The 18,811-nt window shown below is 43.0% G+C and overlaps 1 protein-coding gene across 1 annotated transcript in view; it reads right to left on the bottom strand.

Moving 5' to 3' along the window:
• Positions 1-15,968, bottom strand: part of FBXL7 (F-box and leucine rich repeat protein 7) — a 194,234-nt gene extending 178,266 nt beyond the window's left edge. The window contains exon 1 of the mRNA XM_050892234.1: positions 15,421-15,968. Within this exon, the coding sequence (XP_050748191.1) occupies positions 15,421-15,457 (37 nt within the window). The 5' untranslated portion in view covers positions 15,458-15,968. The remainder of the gene's footprint in view (positions 1-15,420) is intronic.
• Positions 15,969-18,811: the final 2,843 nt, after the last annotated feature.

Genomic DNA, 18,811 nt, shown 5'->3' with positions numbered 1-18,811 from the left:
AAACATCTCTTGCATGGCCCAGGAAAGATTTTTCTCTTAATCTTGTACATAGACACACCTTTCCACTGCAACCCCACCTCTTTGTGCTTTCAGCTGTAACACTCAAAAGACTCTAGAATCTGTAGCTGAGGTTACATTGAATCTTTTCCTGAAACCAACTATTGTCAAGTCTACAGCAAAGAAAAGGTTTTACCACAAAAATCCTCACATTGGAACAGCATATGTTGTTACAATGCAATAAATGCTGGGAAAGAGTAATCTTCATCTTCAAATCAATTTAGAGCACCTACCACTTGTAAAGTGGGGGAGAGGAAGTGGAACAGTTTTGTTAATCTTAGTTCTGACATCCACTGCTACCAACTAAAGAGCAGTCCCCAATTCTCCTACAACCCTACTTGATTTAAGTAGCAATAATCTGTATTGGCAACACACATCCAAACCTATAAGGATGGAAGAGGGATAGCAGCAGTTCTTGCTCATAAAAAGATTTTTCATTGGACATTACAGAACCTCAAACAGATCAAATCCCAACCAAGTGAAGTACAGTACGTGCAAGAACTATGAAGAAGAAACTATTTATACTTTTTCCTCCTGTGGAAAGGTAAAGCTCTAGAGAAGTGGAAGGAACTGCAGAGGGCTTAAGGGACAGTTGGAAAAAGTTGAGTGCAAAGGTATTACAAAGCAGCATTGCACCGTTATCATACAGTTTCTGGAGAGTACGCTAAATCAAAGTGGATTAGTAATTAATGAAAACCCTGAGAATTCTTTGCATTTGCCCTTGAGCTCTCACATTGCTCATCCTTCACCTTCAACACTGCTACGTTACAAACACAAAGACCAAAAGTAGATTTGTCACGTAAAACTGAAAATAAAACATAGCACAGTTGTTTAAGTGCAGTCATGCTGCCTGCTAGTTAAGGATTTGTGTGAAAGACTGAGGAACTCCAGAGACATCACCTTCTTCCCCACCCTGCCCTTCCTTACCTGGGTACGTAAAACAGGCTTCCTCATCAGCCATCTAGGACTACAGGCCTGGATTACTACATACCAATAGGTGAGTTGGATCTATCCTATTCATTACAGCGAGGTTTTTTTTACTAGACTATGTTCATTATTTCTGGAGAATGCTACCTACTGGAAGACTTTACCATGTGAGATAAAGGACTCATCTTGTACAAAACGGTTACTTTTGGGTATGAGCCAGCAGACTTGCGGGCTCTCTTCACAGGGCTGCCCAATGGCCAAGTACCACCACTTTCAGCCCTTGGTGAACACAGGATTTGTTCAACTAACAAAGAAATACTTAGAAGAATGAGTTCTACTGATCATACAGGGATTTCGTCCACACTCCACTTGCTACCCATAAGCCAGCATCCACAGGGTTAAAATAAGATTGTGTGAGGATTCTTTTTCTCTCAAGTGCATAGTTAGAGACCTGGCCTTGGCTCAAAAATACCTCCTAAATTTTCAGATTCCTTCACAATTTGTCTTACATTTCCTCAAAACCATGGATGACTAGCGTTAGAAACAAGGCAGTTATCAGTATGACTTAATTCACAAAAAGACCAGGCTCCGTGTCCTACCTACCACATTCCTTCTAGGCAAGTGCCGATACCTCAGTTAGGAAGAAAATTGAGGAAAACACGGGTAGGATTAATTGGTGCTTAAAAGGCACAAACAGACAAAACCACACAACCACTAGCAGCCAACTCTGCTGCGTGAAAGGCTCCTGTGTCTGACTAGACTTGTTCTGGTTTAGATTCTAATCCTGTGGAAGCCAAACTTCACTTTCTAGGAATGTTTTTGCTCATGTAGGGACTTAATGAAGAAACCCTACACCTCAGTGAAGGACACGGAGAGGGGGAGAGCAGGAGGAGATCTTATCCACAGAAGGGCATGAATATATTTTCTATAGAAAACGAGGCCTGGCAAAATGAAAGCAGGAAACCCAGAAAGGAACAGGTCTACAACATTCACTTGTGTCCAACTTCTGCTGGCAACATTTGCTTCCCGTGCTCAAAAAAGGTAAGCAATAAGGTGGTTCAACTCCACCTCGTTACCTGACCCACAACTAGAGAAACAAGTACAATTTTTAAGATGCTGGACAGTCATTCCAGTTCAGCTCTCAGAGTCAGAAATACAGCTTGACATACTATGTACTTTCACCGTGAGAAGCAAATGACATCATCACTAAAGCCCTAAATCAAAATACAATCCTTCAATCAATAAGTTCCTGGACAACCAAACAGAAACTAACCCTTCCGCTTACTCGCAGTTCCTGTGTTACCTCTTGATAAACTGTAAGCCCATTCACAGTTGGATAATTTCTCAGATATGAGAAAAGCGCTCTCGCATGCAGCCTCTTGAAACCAGAGTCAAAGCGGGAAAAATTAGTAATTGTTTGAGGGAGAGGAAGTCTCACATTCACCTTTGTTCCAGCAGTTCCTGGCAAGAGAAATAAATACCCACAACAAGCATTCATGTTTCTCCATAAAGACAACCATGCACTGCAACAAAAGGTACACCCACAGGGGAATAAAGAGCAAAAATTTCCCAAGAGGAATGAAGACATAAGCAAAATATTCTGCTCATGCCTAATGAGTGCCAAAGAAAACTTCATACTGGACTATGCTGTATAGTCTATACATACAAATGGAAAGAAAATCTCTTTTTTAAAAAGTCACTCCTAAAATCTTTTATGTTTGAACATTTTAATTCGGGCACTGTGGATATAGTTCTGATCCCAATATCTTTCATAGACCTGATTATGTCACAGGGCACTTAACCTTCCACCTTGCTGGAAAGTTACCCCTTCTCCCACACAGAACAAATGTTCAAGGAATAGATAATGTTAACAGGTGAATTAACCTAAAGGTACCTTTTCGGTACTAAAACCAAAACATAAATTCCATTGCCAAGTAGCGTAATGTAGCAATACCCAGAACATTGTGTTGTACATGGCTTCAGTTTTAAAGAGAAGATTCTAAACTGAGAAGGCTCTAGTAGCACTTTAGAGCATTAAAAATTAACCGGGTAGTCTGGTAATGACTGGTTTTTGTTTTCAGAAGAAAATTTAAGATAATTGTATTTCATTATTTCACATATGAAAAATAAGCTGTTTCTTCTAAACTTGAATATTAATCTACCCCTTGCACCACAATTTAAATGGGGGATTTAAATCCTTTTTGATCCAGTTCTAGAATACATGGAAAGAAGCAAATCTTTACACCAGCAGAATACGGATTACTGCCAAGCATTTTTACCAGTCATGGCTACATAAACTTGAAAACTGAAGAAATTTCCTACCATGATTAATACAAATATAATTTCTTCATTAATTAAAGCAACAATCTTCATTTTCTAGGAAAGTAAAAAAAGTGATCCTGGGCTAGTTGTTCCTTCTGAAACAAGCAAAACTCCATTGAAAAAGCTTTTTATAAAAGCACAAGCCATTTACGCTGCCAGAAACAGCAACAAAAAAAACAAGAGTCAGATTCTACCACCACAACTCTTAAGAGGATTCTTCTATTTTAACTGTTCTCTGCCAAGAGAAAGCATAGTCATTGAGACAGAGTGAGTTTCTTTACACAGTAGAAATGAAGACTTTTTTTTTTTTAAACCTTAATAATACAAGGTAAAAATAAATTACAGCTGAAAAACTCCAAATGAGCTGTAGACACAAGTTTACAGAGCACTGTTTAGAGATACTCAACTACTGTAAGACAGCCTTAACACTTGCCAGGACTTGCTACAGTTGAACTCTATTGCTTCTGAAAGCCTGGTAGTACCTTTTGTAAACATAAGTAACCAGTAGAAGTACAGGAGGATCAAGTTAGGGAACATTTAAACAAACTGGACAGACACAATTCCATGAGACCTGATGGGATGCACTTCCAAGGGCTGAGTGATCTGGCCAATGCCATGGCAAAGTCACTCTCAATTATCTTCGAAAGGTCATGACAATCAGGAGAGGTTCTTAAGGACTGGATGAAAGCAAAAATCACCCCATCTTCAAGAAGGGCAGGAAGGACAATCTAGGGAGCCACAGGCTGGTCAGCCCGACCTCAATCCAGGAAAAGTGATAGAGCTTCCTGGAAAACATTTCCAAGCCAAGATGATGATCAGGAGTCATTAGTGTGGATTTATAAGTGGAAGTCATGCCTGGCCAACCCGACAGACATTGACAATGAAACGACTGGCTCAGTGGATGAGGGGAGTCCAGCAGATGTGGTTTATCCTGACTTCAGTAAGACTTTCCAACTCTGTTTCCCATAGCACCTTCATAGACAAACTGATGAAGTACAGACTAGCTAAATGGACAGTGAGACAAACTGAAGACTGACTAACCTGCTGGGCACAAATTATTGTGATCAGCAGCATGAAGTGCACCTGGAACTCCATCATTAGTGGTGACCTGGATGATGGGACAGAGTGCACCCTCAACAAGTTCACAGATGATACAGAACTGCGAGGAGCGGCTGGTACACCAAGATCTATCTTATCTGCCATTCAGATAGACCTCAACAGGATGACAAATGGGCCAACAAGAGCCTCAGGAAGATAGTTCAACAAAAGGAAATGCAGAGTCCTGCAGCTGGGGAGGTATAACCAGCTAGAAAGCAGCTTGGCAGAAAAGGATCTGGGGGTTCTAGTGGACATCAAGTTGAACATGAGCCAGCAATGTGCCTTCACAGAAAAGAAGGCCAGCTGTACCCCAGCCTGCATTGCTGGCAGGAAGCATTCCTAGCAGACTGAGAGAATTGATCCTTCTCCTCTACTTAGCACTGGTGAGGCTACATCTGGAATGTTGGGTCCAGGTCTGGGCTCCTCAGTACAAGAGAGACGTGGACATACTGGAGACAGTCCAGTAAAGGGCCATAAAGATGATAAAGGGACTGGAGCATCTGACACATAAGGAGAGGCTTAGAGAGCTGGGACTGTTTAGCCTGGAGAAGAGTCGTCAAGGAGTAATCTTATCAATGTGTATAAATACCTGAAGGGGGAAGAGAGCGGAGTAAAGGAAACAGAACCAGACTCTTTTCAGTGACAGCCAGTGAACAGACAATAGGGAATGGGCACAAACTGAAATACAAGCACTTCCATTTAAACATAGCAAAGTATCCATACTTTTTTTCTTTAAACGTGCAGGTAACTGAGCACTGGAACAGGCTGCCCAGGGATGTTGTAAGGTCTTCATCTTTGGAGGTGCTCAAAAATCTGACTGCACATGGTTCTGGGCAAACTGCTCTAGTTCACTCTGCTTTGAGCAGTGGGTTGGATTAGACATCTCCAGAGATGTCACTTCCAATCTGTGAGTTTGTATACATCAGGCTCTAAAGCAGACATGGAGATATGGCCAGGAGTTGATTGGAAAACGTCATAATGTAATTTTAGTGCCTGTACTGATCTCCACTGGCAGTCTAGTATTGCAGAACAAGAGAGCAATTCCTCAGCAAGAGGCTTTGCAGCAAGAGCACCTATGTTCTCAAACCATGCTAAAAACAGATGAGGGCCTTCAAGCTTGTTGGCTACAAAAGAGTACAATCAAACATGAACTCAAGTAGGAAGGTCAGCTACTAGATCTTCTTGACATATGAGAGCATATTGTTAGTTTCAACTTAATGCTAGCATGGCTAACTGGAATTGAAATCCTTCTGCTCTGAGGCTTTTATTTATACCTCTTTTAGTAAATCCTAAGGTTCCAAAAATTCTAAAAGCATGAGTCGTAGCAGTTTAATATCAACAGTTTTCACCACATATTTCAGCCATAGCTTATTGTTTCCATCATCTTAGTTTAAAAAAAAAAAAAAGTTATGTTGATGCCACAAGGCACTTCCTTATAAACTGTCAAAGAAAAGGCAAATGGAATATGGAGAATAGAAATATGTTTCACTAGGTACTACAGAAAAGATGATCTGTTCAGTACTTCTGTTGGTGACCAGCTGTTGCCTTTTGACTTGCACGCCAGTGGTGAGCTAGGTCAAGTACTAACATCATTGCGCCAGTGACAAAACAACAACATATTTCACGATAAGAGCCACAAGCACTATAAGAAACTCTCAAATACATGCACTTTCTGTTCATCAGTTCCCACAATAGCTTTACTATCTCTCAAGGATAGGATTTAAATGAAATACTAGTTCTTTAAGTAATTATTACACAATTTAAGAAAAAAAACCCTCTGAGTTCCTCTATCCCATGCAGTCACACTTTTACACAGAAAGAGGATTGTGTGCAATCTGGCAACAAAGTAATATCAGAGCCTTAAATAGATGGCCTGCTTCTCCACAATGCATGCAGTCATACAAGCAATAAAAGTCTGGGCTCCCCACGAACTGACAAGATTATACTTGTAATGTGACAACTAGACTTGATCCAAATTCCCCTTTCACTGCCAAACAAGCCTGTGTGACTCTTGATCAAAAGGGGTTCTTCCTAGTTAACTATCATTGACATTATGCCAGTGTTTCTGGCTTCTCCTTTTTCTTTTCTTTCTTAAAACAAACAAGCAAGACATCTGACCTCATAACTGCTCCTTTTATAATATCATCTGCAAATTTCATTAGTGGTTTTACAGGGACAAAGAATGAAATCGAGGAAGATAGTTTTTAAAATAGATTCACTGAAAAGAGTACTAAAACACCTTCCTCCAAGTTAATATGCTGTTTGAGAAGACTTCAGTGTAGTATTCCTGCAGCTATTGTACACATATGTACACAAATCCCCAAGAAAGAAAAGTGTCACATGATTTAAGATGTTGATATGACAAATTTATGTATTGTAGACAGGAATTTCCTGATTGAAAACACGGGCATGAAAGAGAGCTTCCTGTTTCTCTCTTTACTCCAAGAAGGGTCTTTGGAAGAATTTACTAGCACAGCCTGCCTGGAATATAGAGCTCCAGGTTAAGTACCATACTACCATGCACACTACTGAAGCAAGGATATGATGGCAACGTAAGTCTAACTACATGACTCTTCAGCTCAAGAAAGTCACTATGCCACCTGTTTCTGAATGCAAGTTGCTGTATGTTATGTATTTTCATATCTCAGTTTCCAAAACAGATGTGTTAGAAAACAAACCCTTCCCACTGAGCAAAGATCCATGAAAATCAGAGCAATAATTGATATGCCACTATAGATTCCTACGTCTAAAAGCCCATGCACATAAATGAAACCTCGGGTTGCATTTTCAGCAAACAGTGCTGTTGAGCACAGGAAGGAAAAAAATTCCCAATGCCATGCAGCTCCCCACAGTAATTACCCAGTTCAAATAAATAGAGATACGTGTGTTAAACATCCATTTGCATGGACAGGTAGTCTTACAACATGGGTTTCAACTTGGTAGGGTGGGGGAAATGCATATAGGAAAAAAGAAAAAAAGAAAAAAAAAAATCACCCCACAATTTTTTTCCCCAGTTACTTAAGGCAGAGGTCACAAAACTGTGTAGAGTGAAGAGACCTACTTCGCCAAGAAATTACTTTTGTTGAGGTTGGATACTGGCACAGAGTTGGAGCTTTTTCCTTAAATATCTGTTCAAGCACAGCCAACTCAAGCCTTTCCTTTAAGGCAGTACTTGAAACTGTGCTTGTTGCAGGCTTTCCTACAGTTCAGTCTATGTAACACAATCACAACAGCACTTCTTCACACCTCCATACAGAAGATACACAAGAGCATTTCTCTGATCAGCACAATTTAGTCCTGTTTGTTTCTGCTTTAGAGCTTCTTGGAGTAAAGACCCTTACTTTGGTCAATACACAGACTTTAATAATTTCTTGAGAAGAATGGCCATGGTCCCTGCTGAATTCTCCTTGTGTGAACAGACACCTGCAGATACAGACACCACAGTGGCAACCATGTAAGAGGTGTGATCTAGGATAACAGGGACTTCTTTAATGACCTACAGCATAACATCAAGATGATAGCATCTCCTCTATGCTTCAACTCCTCCAAGGAGATCTCGCATAAAACTGTCCTTAATGTGATGTCTATGCTAGAAGGCACACAGGTAGACTTGGAACTAAAGTGAGAGGTGTGATCAGACCGAACTAATAGCTTTTCCCCGAGGTCAGCTACAACACTACTAGTACTCAACCTAAAAGCTACTTGAGCAACAAAGTCCCGCAGCACATCTATCCAATCACAAGTTGTACATCTATATACCTAGAAAATGTTGCATATTTCTTTTCCTTAAGAAGGAACAGATTCTACTGGCAGCCCACCACCCATTTTTCAAGTTTTGAAGGTTTTCACTCCTTAATGAAATAGTTGCCCTAATTTAGCAAAGCACATGTCCTGTATTAAAGGATACAGACATTGCTGACTACAAAACAAAGAGCAAAAATAAACCACTTGTGCATTTCAGCCTCCAAATGTCATCCACTGCCTCCTGCCAATCACTTTCCTAACACAAACAAGACCCACAAAGAAGCAAACCAACTCCTAGTTAGGAATTGTTCACAGAAGTGAGGAATTCAGAAGTAGCCAAAGGACTGAAGACACCAGAAAACAAAAGTTTGCTGAGGAGATTTTTGGGGTTAGCAATTTAGACTTAAAACCAGGTACCCAACTCTGAATACCTGTCGATGTTTTTCCACAAGGAATGATACAATATCAACTTCAGCTTGGATTTTATCAAGTCTAGTTTGGTAGAAGGACTTTCTTTCAGGAAAACAAAAATACAGTTTCAGCTCAGGAAAGTTACCAAAGCAATCTCATTTCCTTCCCTGCCTGTGGGGAGCAGGTAAAAGAAGGACTAGGATGTGCAAGTCCTAGACTCCTACTACCTTAGCTGAGAGAGGTCTGCTAGAAGCTTTCCATGTCGTGCATCACCAGCACCAAAGTTTATTCAGGCCTCTGACTGGCACCCAGCTAATGATTTTTTTTTTTTTTTTTTTTAACGTATAAAAGAAAGAGCATCCAGTTAGTTTTGCACCAGGCTGAAGCAACCATCCAAGTCAAAGATAACTCCCTAGAGTACAGTTTGTTAGCTTATATCTATTAACAAAATAATAATAAAATAAAAAAGACCCTACCTTCCCCCAGAAGCATTTTATGAAAGAGTAACATTTTATGAAATAGCATGCATGTGAGCCACTAAGTTACTTTCTAGAAAGTAACTACAGATAACATTAGCAACTTTTTAAAGCCTAAATCCCCCACAAATCTGTTACTTCGTGTGTGTGTGTATAAACACACATGCCTGTGTACATAAACACGCAGGCAGTTCATTTTTTAAAAAAGAAAATACTGTATTATGAGAAAATGAAAGCAGCACAGTAGCTCAGTTAAGTGCTGTGTCCGACTCTCCTCCTGCCCCTGCCATGTGATCTGGACAACAAGCAACATAAGCACTGAGCTTAGACTAAATTTACTTTTTGGAGACAAACTGAGTAAACACATACACACACAATCCTTTTGCATTGCTCAGTTGAAAGTTACATAAAAAAAGAATATCATAAGCAGCATTTATGAAGGTTACTTTTGGTTAGCAGCAGTTGGCCACTGTCTAGAGTGCAAATTCACTTTTAAAAATCAACATTGCTTGAAGGACTGACATCTTGAAGGTTGCTATATTTCCTGTCCCAATCTTACTGTTAAGAGGCAAGTCTCAACTCCTTGAATGCAGCAGAGTGAAACTCAGCTACAGGTAAAACGCAAGAAGCAACCCTGGCCAAGCACCAGAAAGCAGAACACGATCACATAAGTAAGCACAACACAATAAGTGCCATTGAGCAGCACCATAATATTTACAGTAGTCCTATGGAGGGTGTTAAGGTTCAGTTGCAGCTATTACACACTGGGGAGGTGTACGAGAGAAGACTAGCCAAACCAGAACAAAAAAAGACTTCTACAAGAGCAGCAAGATACATCATCACAACAGATCACCTGGGAAAGAATCAGAACAGTAAGCAAGACAGCAGTAAGAGCCATATGCTAAACTTCATGTTTAACATGTCAGATAGTAATGTGTAAATGCAACTCAGACATCAAAAAGTGGGAAAAAACTGCACAGCCTAGGAGCCATTTAGCACCTCACTTGATGAGACTCTTCACTTGACTCTGGGAATCTTATTGGGTGGAAAAAAACAAAAAATACCAGAATCAAAAACTGTCCTTGCTGCTGAAGATGCAGTGCACAGAGAAGATACCACAGGGGTGGGGGGGTGCGGGTTTCACAATTTTGTAATTAAATAATTCAGTAAAAGCTAATTTACTGTCTTTTCCATTCCCTTACCCTCATTAAAATACCCTGTGAGATTCTAACAACCAGTATAAACCATTGGTAAACGATTATGATTCAACTCTTTAAACAAAACAGCTTACCCATCACTAATACCGTTTCTCTAGTGCAAGACCACCACATTATACTGTTTTTCCACACCTGACATAAGCAGTGCGTCTGAAGTTAATCTACCAACACTTTGTGAGGAAACAATCCCAATATATGCAAAAGTCTATAGGTCCTGAATAACAGAACTTTTGGATTTGAAAGATTTCCATACACAATGTCTGATGTGTCTGAACACTTGCCTTCACTGAATTAGTAGAAATCTAGTTTGAAATCAAAGGCAGCATTCACAAGGAGTTACTGTGTCCAAGAGCACCTTCAAGAAAAAGAACACAAGTATGAAATCCTAGGTCTGTAAAGCAGAGCTTAACCATTTCCCCCTGCTGAAGGGAGGGATTTAAGAGAGTAACCTACTCCCGAATGAACACAGACTGACCTATTTTGCCACAGTGCTACATGCTGGCAATCCCTAGAAAGCTTCAGCTACCATACACCAGCTCACACAACAGCATAGTTAAAGCTACCTTTGTGAACCACGTTGCCTGTGCTTTGTGGCAACTATATCCCGTGATGTAGGCAGGTTTCTGCACTGCCAGTTACATTAGCAGGACACTTGGATCTACACAGGAATTCTCCCTCCAAGTGGTTTGTGAATAGAAAATGCCACAAATAAGAGTTTGGAGAAGGAACGTTTTCAAAACCAGAACTGAGTTAACATTGTTCCCAAAGGGTTTCCATTTAAATCCTCCCAAGTTAAGTACTCAGATTCAAAAAAAAAAAAAAAAGTCAGTTTGTCAGCAAGGCTTGTGATTCAGGAACGATGTTGCTTTCCTTGCCTAAGCTGCCATTTCATCTGTTTCTCCCTTGCCATCCTCTGTTCTCCACAGCACCAGGCTCCTGTGTCATATCAAGTCTTTCATGATACGTTTTAGCTGATCAACTGGAGCTGCTGCACGCTGTCACCAACCCTCTCTAGACCAGCTTCTGGAAGGAGAAAGTGCAGGAGATACCCAAAGGAAGTTTTATCAACAACTGCAGCAATCTGGACAGTTGATTTATTAAAAAGACATCCCTTCATAAGGTCTGAACATCGGTATTGTCAAAATGTTGTACCGTTATTTAGCTGCTCTCAAAAATTTGACTGGTCCTTAGGTCTCAATTTAATGAAGAAGTCACTTGGGAAGACGACAAGTGTTGAAAAGTTATGGTTATTTTGCAAAGCAGCCATTCCACCTCAATGCCACATCTTCCTTTTGTACCTAAGAACACAGATTGCTCCTCCAGCTCATGTCACAAAGCCAACTTCCTTATAGAACAGAAGCCTGCGATTTTAAAGTCCTCCCCTTATGGATGCAAAATTGTCTCAGGTGGTAAGAGGGACAGCGTTCAGTCACCTTTTCCCAAAGAAAGCGGGTAGATGCCAGCTGCTCCCCACTCCAACAGCAGGTTATATAGCCAGCCTCCGCCTAGCCTCGTGCCCAGCGCACATAAGGTTATTCCGCACAGAACTGTTACAGAAGAGGTGTGCAGAAAAGTACGAACAGCAACTGCCTAGGTGTCTCATCAACTCGGCAATAAAGGGCAATATACTTCAATTCAGCCTCATCTGTGATGATGAATCATGTCTTGTTGAAGAGAATTGTAGCTCACCAAATAATACATTTTAACAAAGGTCCTTGAACAAAAAAACCCTGATTTTTGATAGCTTCTACAACAATAGGCTGTTCCTTCCACTATCAGACATGAGGTAGGCATGCCTCCTCTTATTTAAAAATCAAGCAAAGAACTAAATCATCGACAGAAATGTGAATGATTTATCCCTAAGGCAAGAAAGTGAAGGACAATAAGCACTCTTGCTAAGGTAACTGATGATACATTTCCACTGCATAGGTGCAAGCCTTACAAGAACTGCTCCATGATCGAATGGATTTCTTCCTCCAGTGATCTATTAGCTTCAGTCATGCTACTCAAACATGACTGCTGGAACACATTCAGAAAGACTAACTTCAAGCTTTAACACTTCAGTCAGAATCTACTGCACACTATGATAAGCCTGAAATCTCAAGCTCCGTATTTTTCTAGGTAAAGAAGCTTTCAGAAATCATCTCCCTTATAGAAACATTTTAAAAGGCCAAATGAAAACTAGGAAAATAAACTTGTATTTAATAATTTACTTTTTAAAAGAGGTAAACTCCTATAGACAAAATTTGGTATGTTATAGTTTGGTTTTTTTTTTTAAATGAGTGTTGTGTTCATATCCCATCTGCATGACATGATTTTTCAGAGAAGCAATTTTATTCACATTTAAGCTTCATTCAGAGCAAGGTTCAGCCTGTCTTAGAAAATTAAATTTATGGAAAACAGATATACTCAAAGGTGTCAGAAATTATTCACCAGATGCTGTAAACAAACTAATTTAGACTCCTCAAACATGCAACTCTCCTGTCCATCTTAACATGACAATTGTCACTTCCAATAAAATTCTATTCAATGAAGCCTTGGACAAGCAAATAAATAAATAAGGCAGTACAGTGTAGTTTATGTGATTAGTCACAAACACTTAGACAGCTGCCTGAGATTATTACATACACAGTGTATATGTGAATTTCAAAAAATTGTCTAGTACTGTAACAATGTAACAATCCATGCAAAACATAATTTCTAAGTAATAAAGGTTATCTAGTGTTTCAGAAGTGGTATCTCGAGCAGGACTTATCCTTGCCCTAATGTATCTCTTCAGCTTTGAGATGAGAAGCAATTCAGGAAAATTCCTGATGTTCCGCAGTTTCACAGCGGATGGGAAGGCTGTGTGAAAAAACAACAGCCATTTTAAAAATCATTTGCAGTTGTCTTTCTGAAATCTCACCTAAGATATTAGCAAGCAGCAGATGAGAAAACGGCATTCAAGAAGTTTAGCTAACAAAGGTACTTTTCTCCATCCCTAAAATGGCATACTGTAGTACAATGTTAGCCTACAAAGCCCACTATGCTGAAAACTATGTACCACATACCTAACCACAAATGCCACGCTATGAACTTCAACCCAGACATTCAGGTTGCTCTTAAAGCACACAGCAATTGAGTGTTTCCTCAGAATGCTACCCCTCCACCCGGGATCATAATCACATCCTATTAAAAAGCAACTTTTTATGGCAATTAAACAGTTCAATTGTCAAAGGCAGCAAAAGCCCCAGTAGCTTATGAAAAAAAGCCTCCCTTTATCAGATTTAGATTTGTTGTCCTCTGCATCACCCAGAAAGAAAGTAGCAAACAAGAGCTTCTCTAAGTTTCACAGTAATTGATGATGTATAGAAACTGCCAGGAAACCCAGATCTATGAGAACACTAATGATGCATGGGACAAGTTACCTAAATTGAAAGATCAAAGTTTTGGCCATGGGGTTGGGGATTTTTTAAATTTATTTTCTTCTATTTTTAAACCAGTATTCTACCTATTTCTCAACCCAGGTAATGGTCCGTACTGCAAAGACTGATTTGCCACATCTAGTCTGCATTCCCAGATCCAACCTCCACTCTGAATGGAGGAAAGAGGTGAATTAATTAAGAATATCCTAGTTGCACCAATCCTCCTCTTCCTCACAGTTCCTATCAAGTAGTTCTGGAACAGTAAAGCTCTCCTCCACTTCACCAAGGGCTGCAGAAGTCTCGGTGTCCATCACATTCCTCCCTCAAAATGGTACATTAATTGAAGCAAGCATTCCTTTGAACTCATAGGAAAGCTCAGGGATGCAGCCATGCCTTCCTATCATCGAGCTAAACACCCCTCGGCAACATGATTTTTTTGCAAGTGACCAGAACTATAAACACTGACCCTTTCAACTCCAGGGACAAACTAGGATTTCCCCTTTCAGGAGGAATCCAGAGAGGCTTTGATTGCAACTTCCAGGTTCACCCCATTTATGCGGGAGTTACTCTAGTGATGGTATCAAGTGAGTGAAGCCCCACAACAGTGAGAATCTCTCTAGCTCAAAGCTTCTGACTTCTTCAACTCTTCCGAAAGCAGAGCTCATTTGGCACTAAATGAAAGGAACTGCAGAATCCATTCGAGAAGTGGTGGGTTTTCCCCTTTTCTTTTCACAATTTTCACGCATATTTTGGATGCGAGAGAGGTGTATTCTTTGGCAGTTACCTTCTGGACTCCCAAAGAATCGAGCAGACCATAGGACCATCTCCCTCGCTCCACCCACAAGCCCTCAACAACAACAAAAAAAAAAGGGCGCGGGGGGGGGGGAGGCGCGAACGTAGTGATCCTATATAGTTGCCCAATACTATGAGGGGAAAACATATATCCTACATAGTTGCCTAAATACTATGAGGGCAACACATATACAAGACAGCTAGAAGTTAAAGAAAGCTTAAAACTAGCTGGCAGGAAAACAAACTTTCTGTACTTTGCCATTGGTTTGCCTGACACCAGCTGACTGTTCCAGTAGTCCTTCACACCAGCAGCAAAGCAGCTGAAATTCATCCCTGATGCAACTCCAGAGAGACTAATAGGTTTCCACAAGAATGAATCAGGCCCTGTATATCTAAAACCAAACCCACTAAAGTTTCACTGAAGCGAAATTGCAGGAGTACAATCTATGGATAACAGCTGGAGAACATTAACTCTCCCCCCTCTTTCCTGGGGTTAATTTTTTTTTTTTTTCTGTTCAGACAGGAAGCAGTCATATACCATACCGCATAATATAAGGATCCTGGGATATAAAGACAAGTAGAAAAGGATTACAAAGAGCGCCCTAAAAGTTTTTAGCAGAGTTACGCTGCCATAACCCCTGAGCTGCCTCCACATTTTAAGCCACACCGCTGCCCCTACATCAGGAATTGAGACAGCAGTTACCTCCTACCTATTAAAAAAAATAAAAAAACAAAAAAAAAAAAAACCCCAAAAAACAACAAACATAATTAAGGGTATTTTAAGGGTCTCAACGCAGCGGGAGCCCGAGGGCCGTGTCCTGGTTCCCGGCGGGGGGGGGTGCCCGGGCGAGAGGCGCCGCGGCGGGGTTCCCCCGCCGCGGCGCCTCTCGCCCGGGCACACCCCCCCCCCCCCCCCGGCCCGGGGCGACCCCCACTGCTACCCCAGCACCCCTCTTTTCTCCCCCGACTCACCCTCGCTGCCGTACTGCTTGCCATTGTTCGCGCCCATCCTGCCGGCTTCATGCTCGCCGCCGCCTCCCCACGCCGCCTCGCAGCATCGCTACCGCGGGGCGCCGAGCGACCGCGGATGATGGAGTGGAGCCGGGGTGTGGTGGTGGTGGTGGGGAGGAATCCCGGGGAGCTTTCACGGCGACATGTCCAAAGCAGCCCTGCAACTTCCTCCGCTTCTTCTCGGGTGGCCGACCACCCTCCCTTCCCCCCTCTCTCAAAAAAAAAAAAAAGGAAAAAAAAAGAGGAAAAGAATAAAAAATGCGATGTATCGGGGCGCCTTCCCCGCCCCGGTTTCTAGCCGGGGTGTCAGGGCAGGGGAGGCGGCTCTGGTTATAATCCACAAGCGGGACGGGCGGGACGGCCCCCGGGCGCAGGCTCCGCCGCCCCGCGGCCGGCCCTGGGGCTCCTCCGGTACTTCAGCGCCGCGCCGCTCCGCCTTCCTCCTCCTCGCAGCCCCGCTGCTGCTGCCTCCCCCGGGAAGCCGCCGCCAGCCACTTGTTGCCCGGGGAGGGAGGAAGGGGAGAGCCGCCGCCGCAGACTTTTGTTAGCGGCAGGCGCCTCCTCCCGGCGCCCAGCACCGCCGGGCCGAGGGGAGGGGGGGAGGGAGGGAGAGATGGAGGATGGAGCCGAGAGCCGGCCCCGGCCTTTAAAGACACAGCGCCCAGCCCGGGCCCCCAGCCTGCGACTCCCTCCTTGCCTCCCCCGGCGTCGCGCCCGGCCGCGGGCCGCCCCCGCCGGCTGTGCCCCAGCGGAGCGCCCCGGGGGCCGCCCGGCCCGGCCCGGCCTTCCAGCCCTTCTCCTCGCAGGGGTCTGCCCCAGCCCCAGCCCCGCCGCCCTCCGGCCCTCCTCAGCTCGCCCCCGGCCGTGCCCCGACGGGAGGGTTTGCCGGGCCCTCGCCCGGCTGCCCGGCCGCACGGCCGAGCCCCGGAGCCCATCGTGAGGGCAGCGGGCGCTGCAGCGGGGGGGCTGTGCAGCACAGCTGGCAGAGGACCATCCAGGGCGGGACTGGAAGCTGTTTGCCCGGCTGTCCTTCCGATGGTTAGAAGCTGCGGGTCGGGCACCTTCGTGGCACCCTCCAACCCTGTGCAGCGCTCAGAAGTTGTCAGAAAGCCACCGTGTGTACAAGGAAGACACGCAGGCAGTCCGTTTACCTGTCGTTCCCGGCTCCTCCAGAGTTCGAGCTGTTTTCTCCTTTGCCAATAGTCTTCCCACAAACACTCCACTTCACTGAATCACGCCTAGCCTTTGTCACCACATCGCAGAAAAAAACCCAACTGTTTAACATCCTGAAATTAGTTCTTCAGCTATCCTATAGGGCTGGTGCTTCGAGATGAGATGTTTCTATTTAATTCAGCTTTCTTAAAAAACAGCTTCTCCTTCTTTCACCCCAAAAGACAGACTCTTTAACTCTCAAGACCATGGGGATTGTCAGGAAATCAGAAGCAATATATGCCCATTCAGCTCAAACGTTAGGGCTGTTACTACAAACTCTGATAGGGACTCACCTACCGTTAGCAATGATGTTGTCTAACAGGACTTTACGTATCTGGAATGGTGGACTATGCTCAGCAGCGTAAGGGACAGCACTGATGGGGTAAGGGCCTTTCCTGAGGGCAGCCCACCCTAACAACAGAATTGGGAATCAAGGTTTTCACTACCACGGGGGAGTCCACACCGCCTCTGCCCAGCAAAAGGGGCTGGATAACAAGAGATGCTGCCAGATGGGAGTGAGTGTAAACTGCGTGCGTGAACAGGTTAATACCAAAACTGCCAGTCCTGAGAGGATCCTCGCCCCCAAAGGGCTAACACTAAAATAACAAAAATAATGATGGCGTTTGCTCAAGACAACTATTACCCAGATTAAGTGGTAATCAGGGGTTACCAAAGGATTTTTGGAAAAGAGTCAGACTGAAAAGAAGTAAAAAAGAAGGATGAAAGTTTGCGATAGGTGGAGAGAGACCTTGGAGCAGGCACAGAGCAGCAGTCCAACCTGGTTTGACACTGCCAAAAGTCGCCCCGCTGGCATCTCGCCTCTGCCTCGGCCTGATGGCACCGGCTCTCTGCCTGGTGGCAGGTCAGGGTGCGACAAGCGGGGACCCACACCCCAGGTGTGCGGGGGTACTTGTGGGACATACATTAGCACAGGGAGCAGCACAGGTACATGTAACTACACCTAAGATGTGGGTTACGCAGGCACCTGCAGGAGATGTGTGCAAACAGGGGGACCCACACCCTCAGAAGAGGTGTGTGTGCTTGTAACCCACACAGCCTGGAGAGTGGCGTGCCCGCAGCCATGCGTGTGTGAGACTAGGACTCTTCAGGATTAGTTATAGAAGGGTCTTTAGAAGTTTATAGCTGTTTACTAACATTTTGCAAGTATCTGTGATTGTGGCTTATGTGTTGTATTGCTGATACTGATCCTCAGCATACAGCTCACTGATTGCTAGGTCATTACGTGTCCTTATTAAAAAGACAAAACCGCTTTAATCCTGATTTGATTTAAACCATGAGTTGAGCAGTTTTCCCTGCACCACACTATGATCTTATGTATGAAAAAGCCTGTCTTCCTAAATATATCACAACACACACAAGACAATTACTGCATGTACAGATAATTCTAAGCAAATTACATCTTTGTAAACATATGCAAATGGCATATGAAACTGCAGAGGCAAAAACATCAACACTGACAGCACTACAGAGAAAGTTTCTAAAACCTGAAGTTTTGGGGACTGGAGGTTAACTAAAAAAGAAAAAAATATGCATTTTCATTAAGAGGCGGGCTAATTACCTGAAGCTGAAATGAGTACCAGCAGCACAGATGACTGACAAGTAATCGGGCAACATTAATTAGGCTCTAATCCCATCAGATACTGGTCATTAATGCTTCTCCTTGTGAAAAAGTTTTGGTCCTGATTCAAGATGACTACACACACTCTTCAATTCTCAAAAATCAGTGAAGGTCTAAGAAAATATTGCCTTCTGGGGTCAGACTCATCAAATGACCATCCTAGGTTTTTTAAAAGAAAATGTGAATTAGTCTAAAAATAGTTTTCTGTAATCAAAGGTTAATTTCTAACCACTGATATTAAACAAACTTTGTACTGTGCTACAACAGGCAGGTAGGCTTTGACACAAGTGTCTGCTTTTAACATCCTCTATTTTCTTTTTGGGAGTTACCTGTTCAGGGGGTGGGGGAGAAGAATCTGCCTTCTGTAAAAAGGTAAAAGATCACGGTGCAAGGTTAATGTTTGCCTTTACGTACGAGCCCACAGACTGCCAACGCAGACATACAACCAAGTACTATTTTTTCCTGCCGTGTGGCTTGTAGGGTTTGAAAAACCCAGCCCAA

Source organism: Gymnogyps californianus, chromosome 2 (genome assembly GCF_018139145.2).
Source record: "Gymnogyps californianus isolate 813 chromosome 2, ASM1813914v2, whole genome shotgun sequence".
Classification (NCBI taxonomy): Eukaryota; Metazoa; Chordata; class Aves; order Accipitriformes; family Cathartidae; genus Gymnogyps; species Gymnogyps californianus.
The sequence above is the reverse complement of the archived record's forward strand: the minus strand, read 5'-3'. Positions and strand labels throughout refer to the sequence as shown.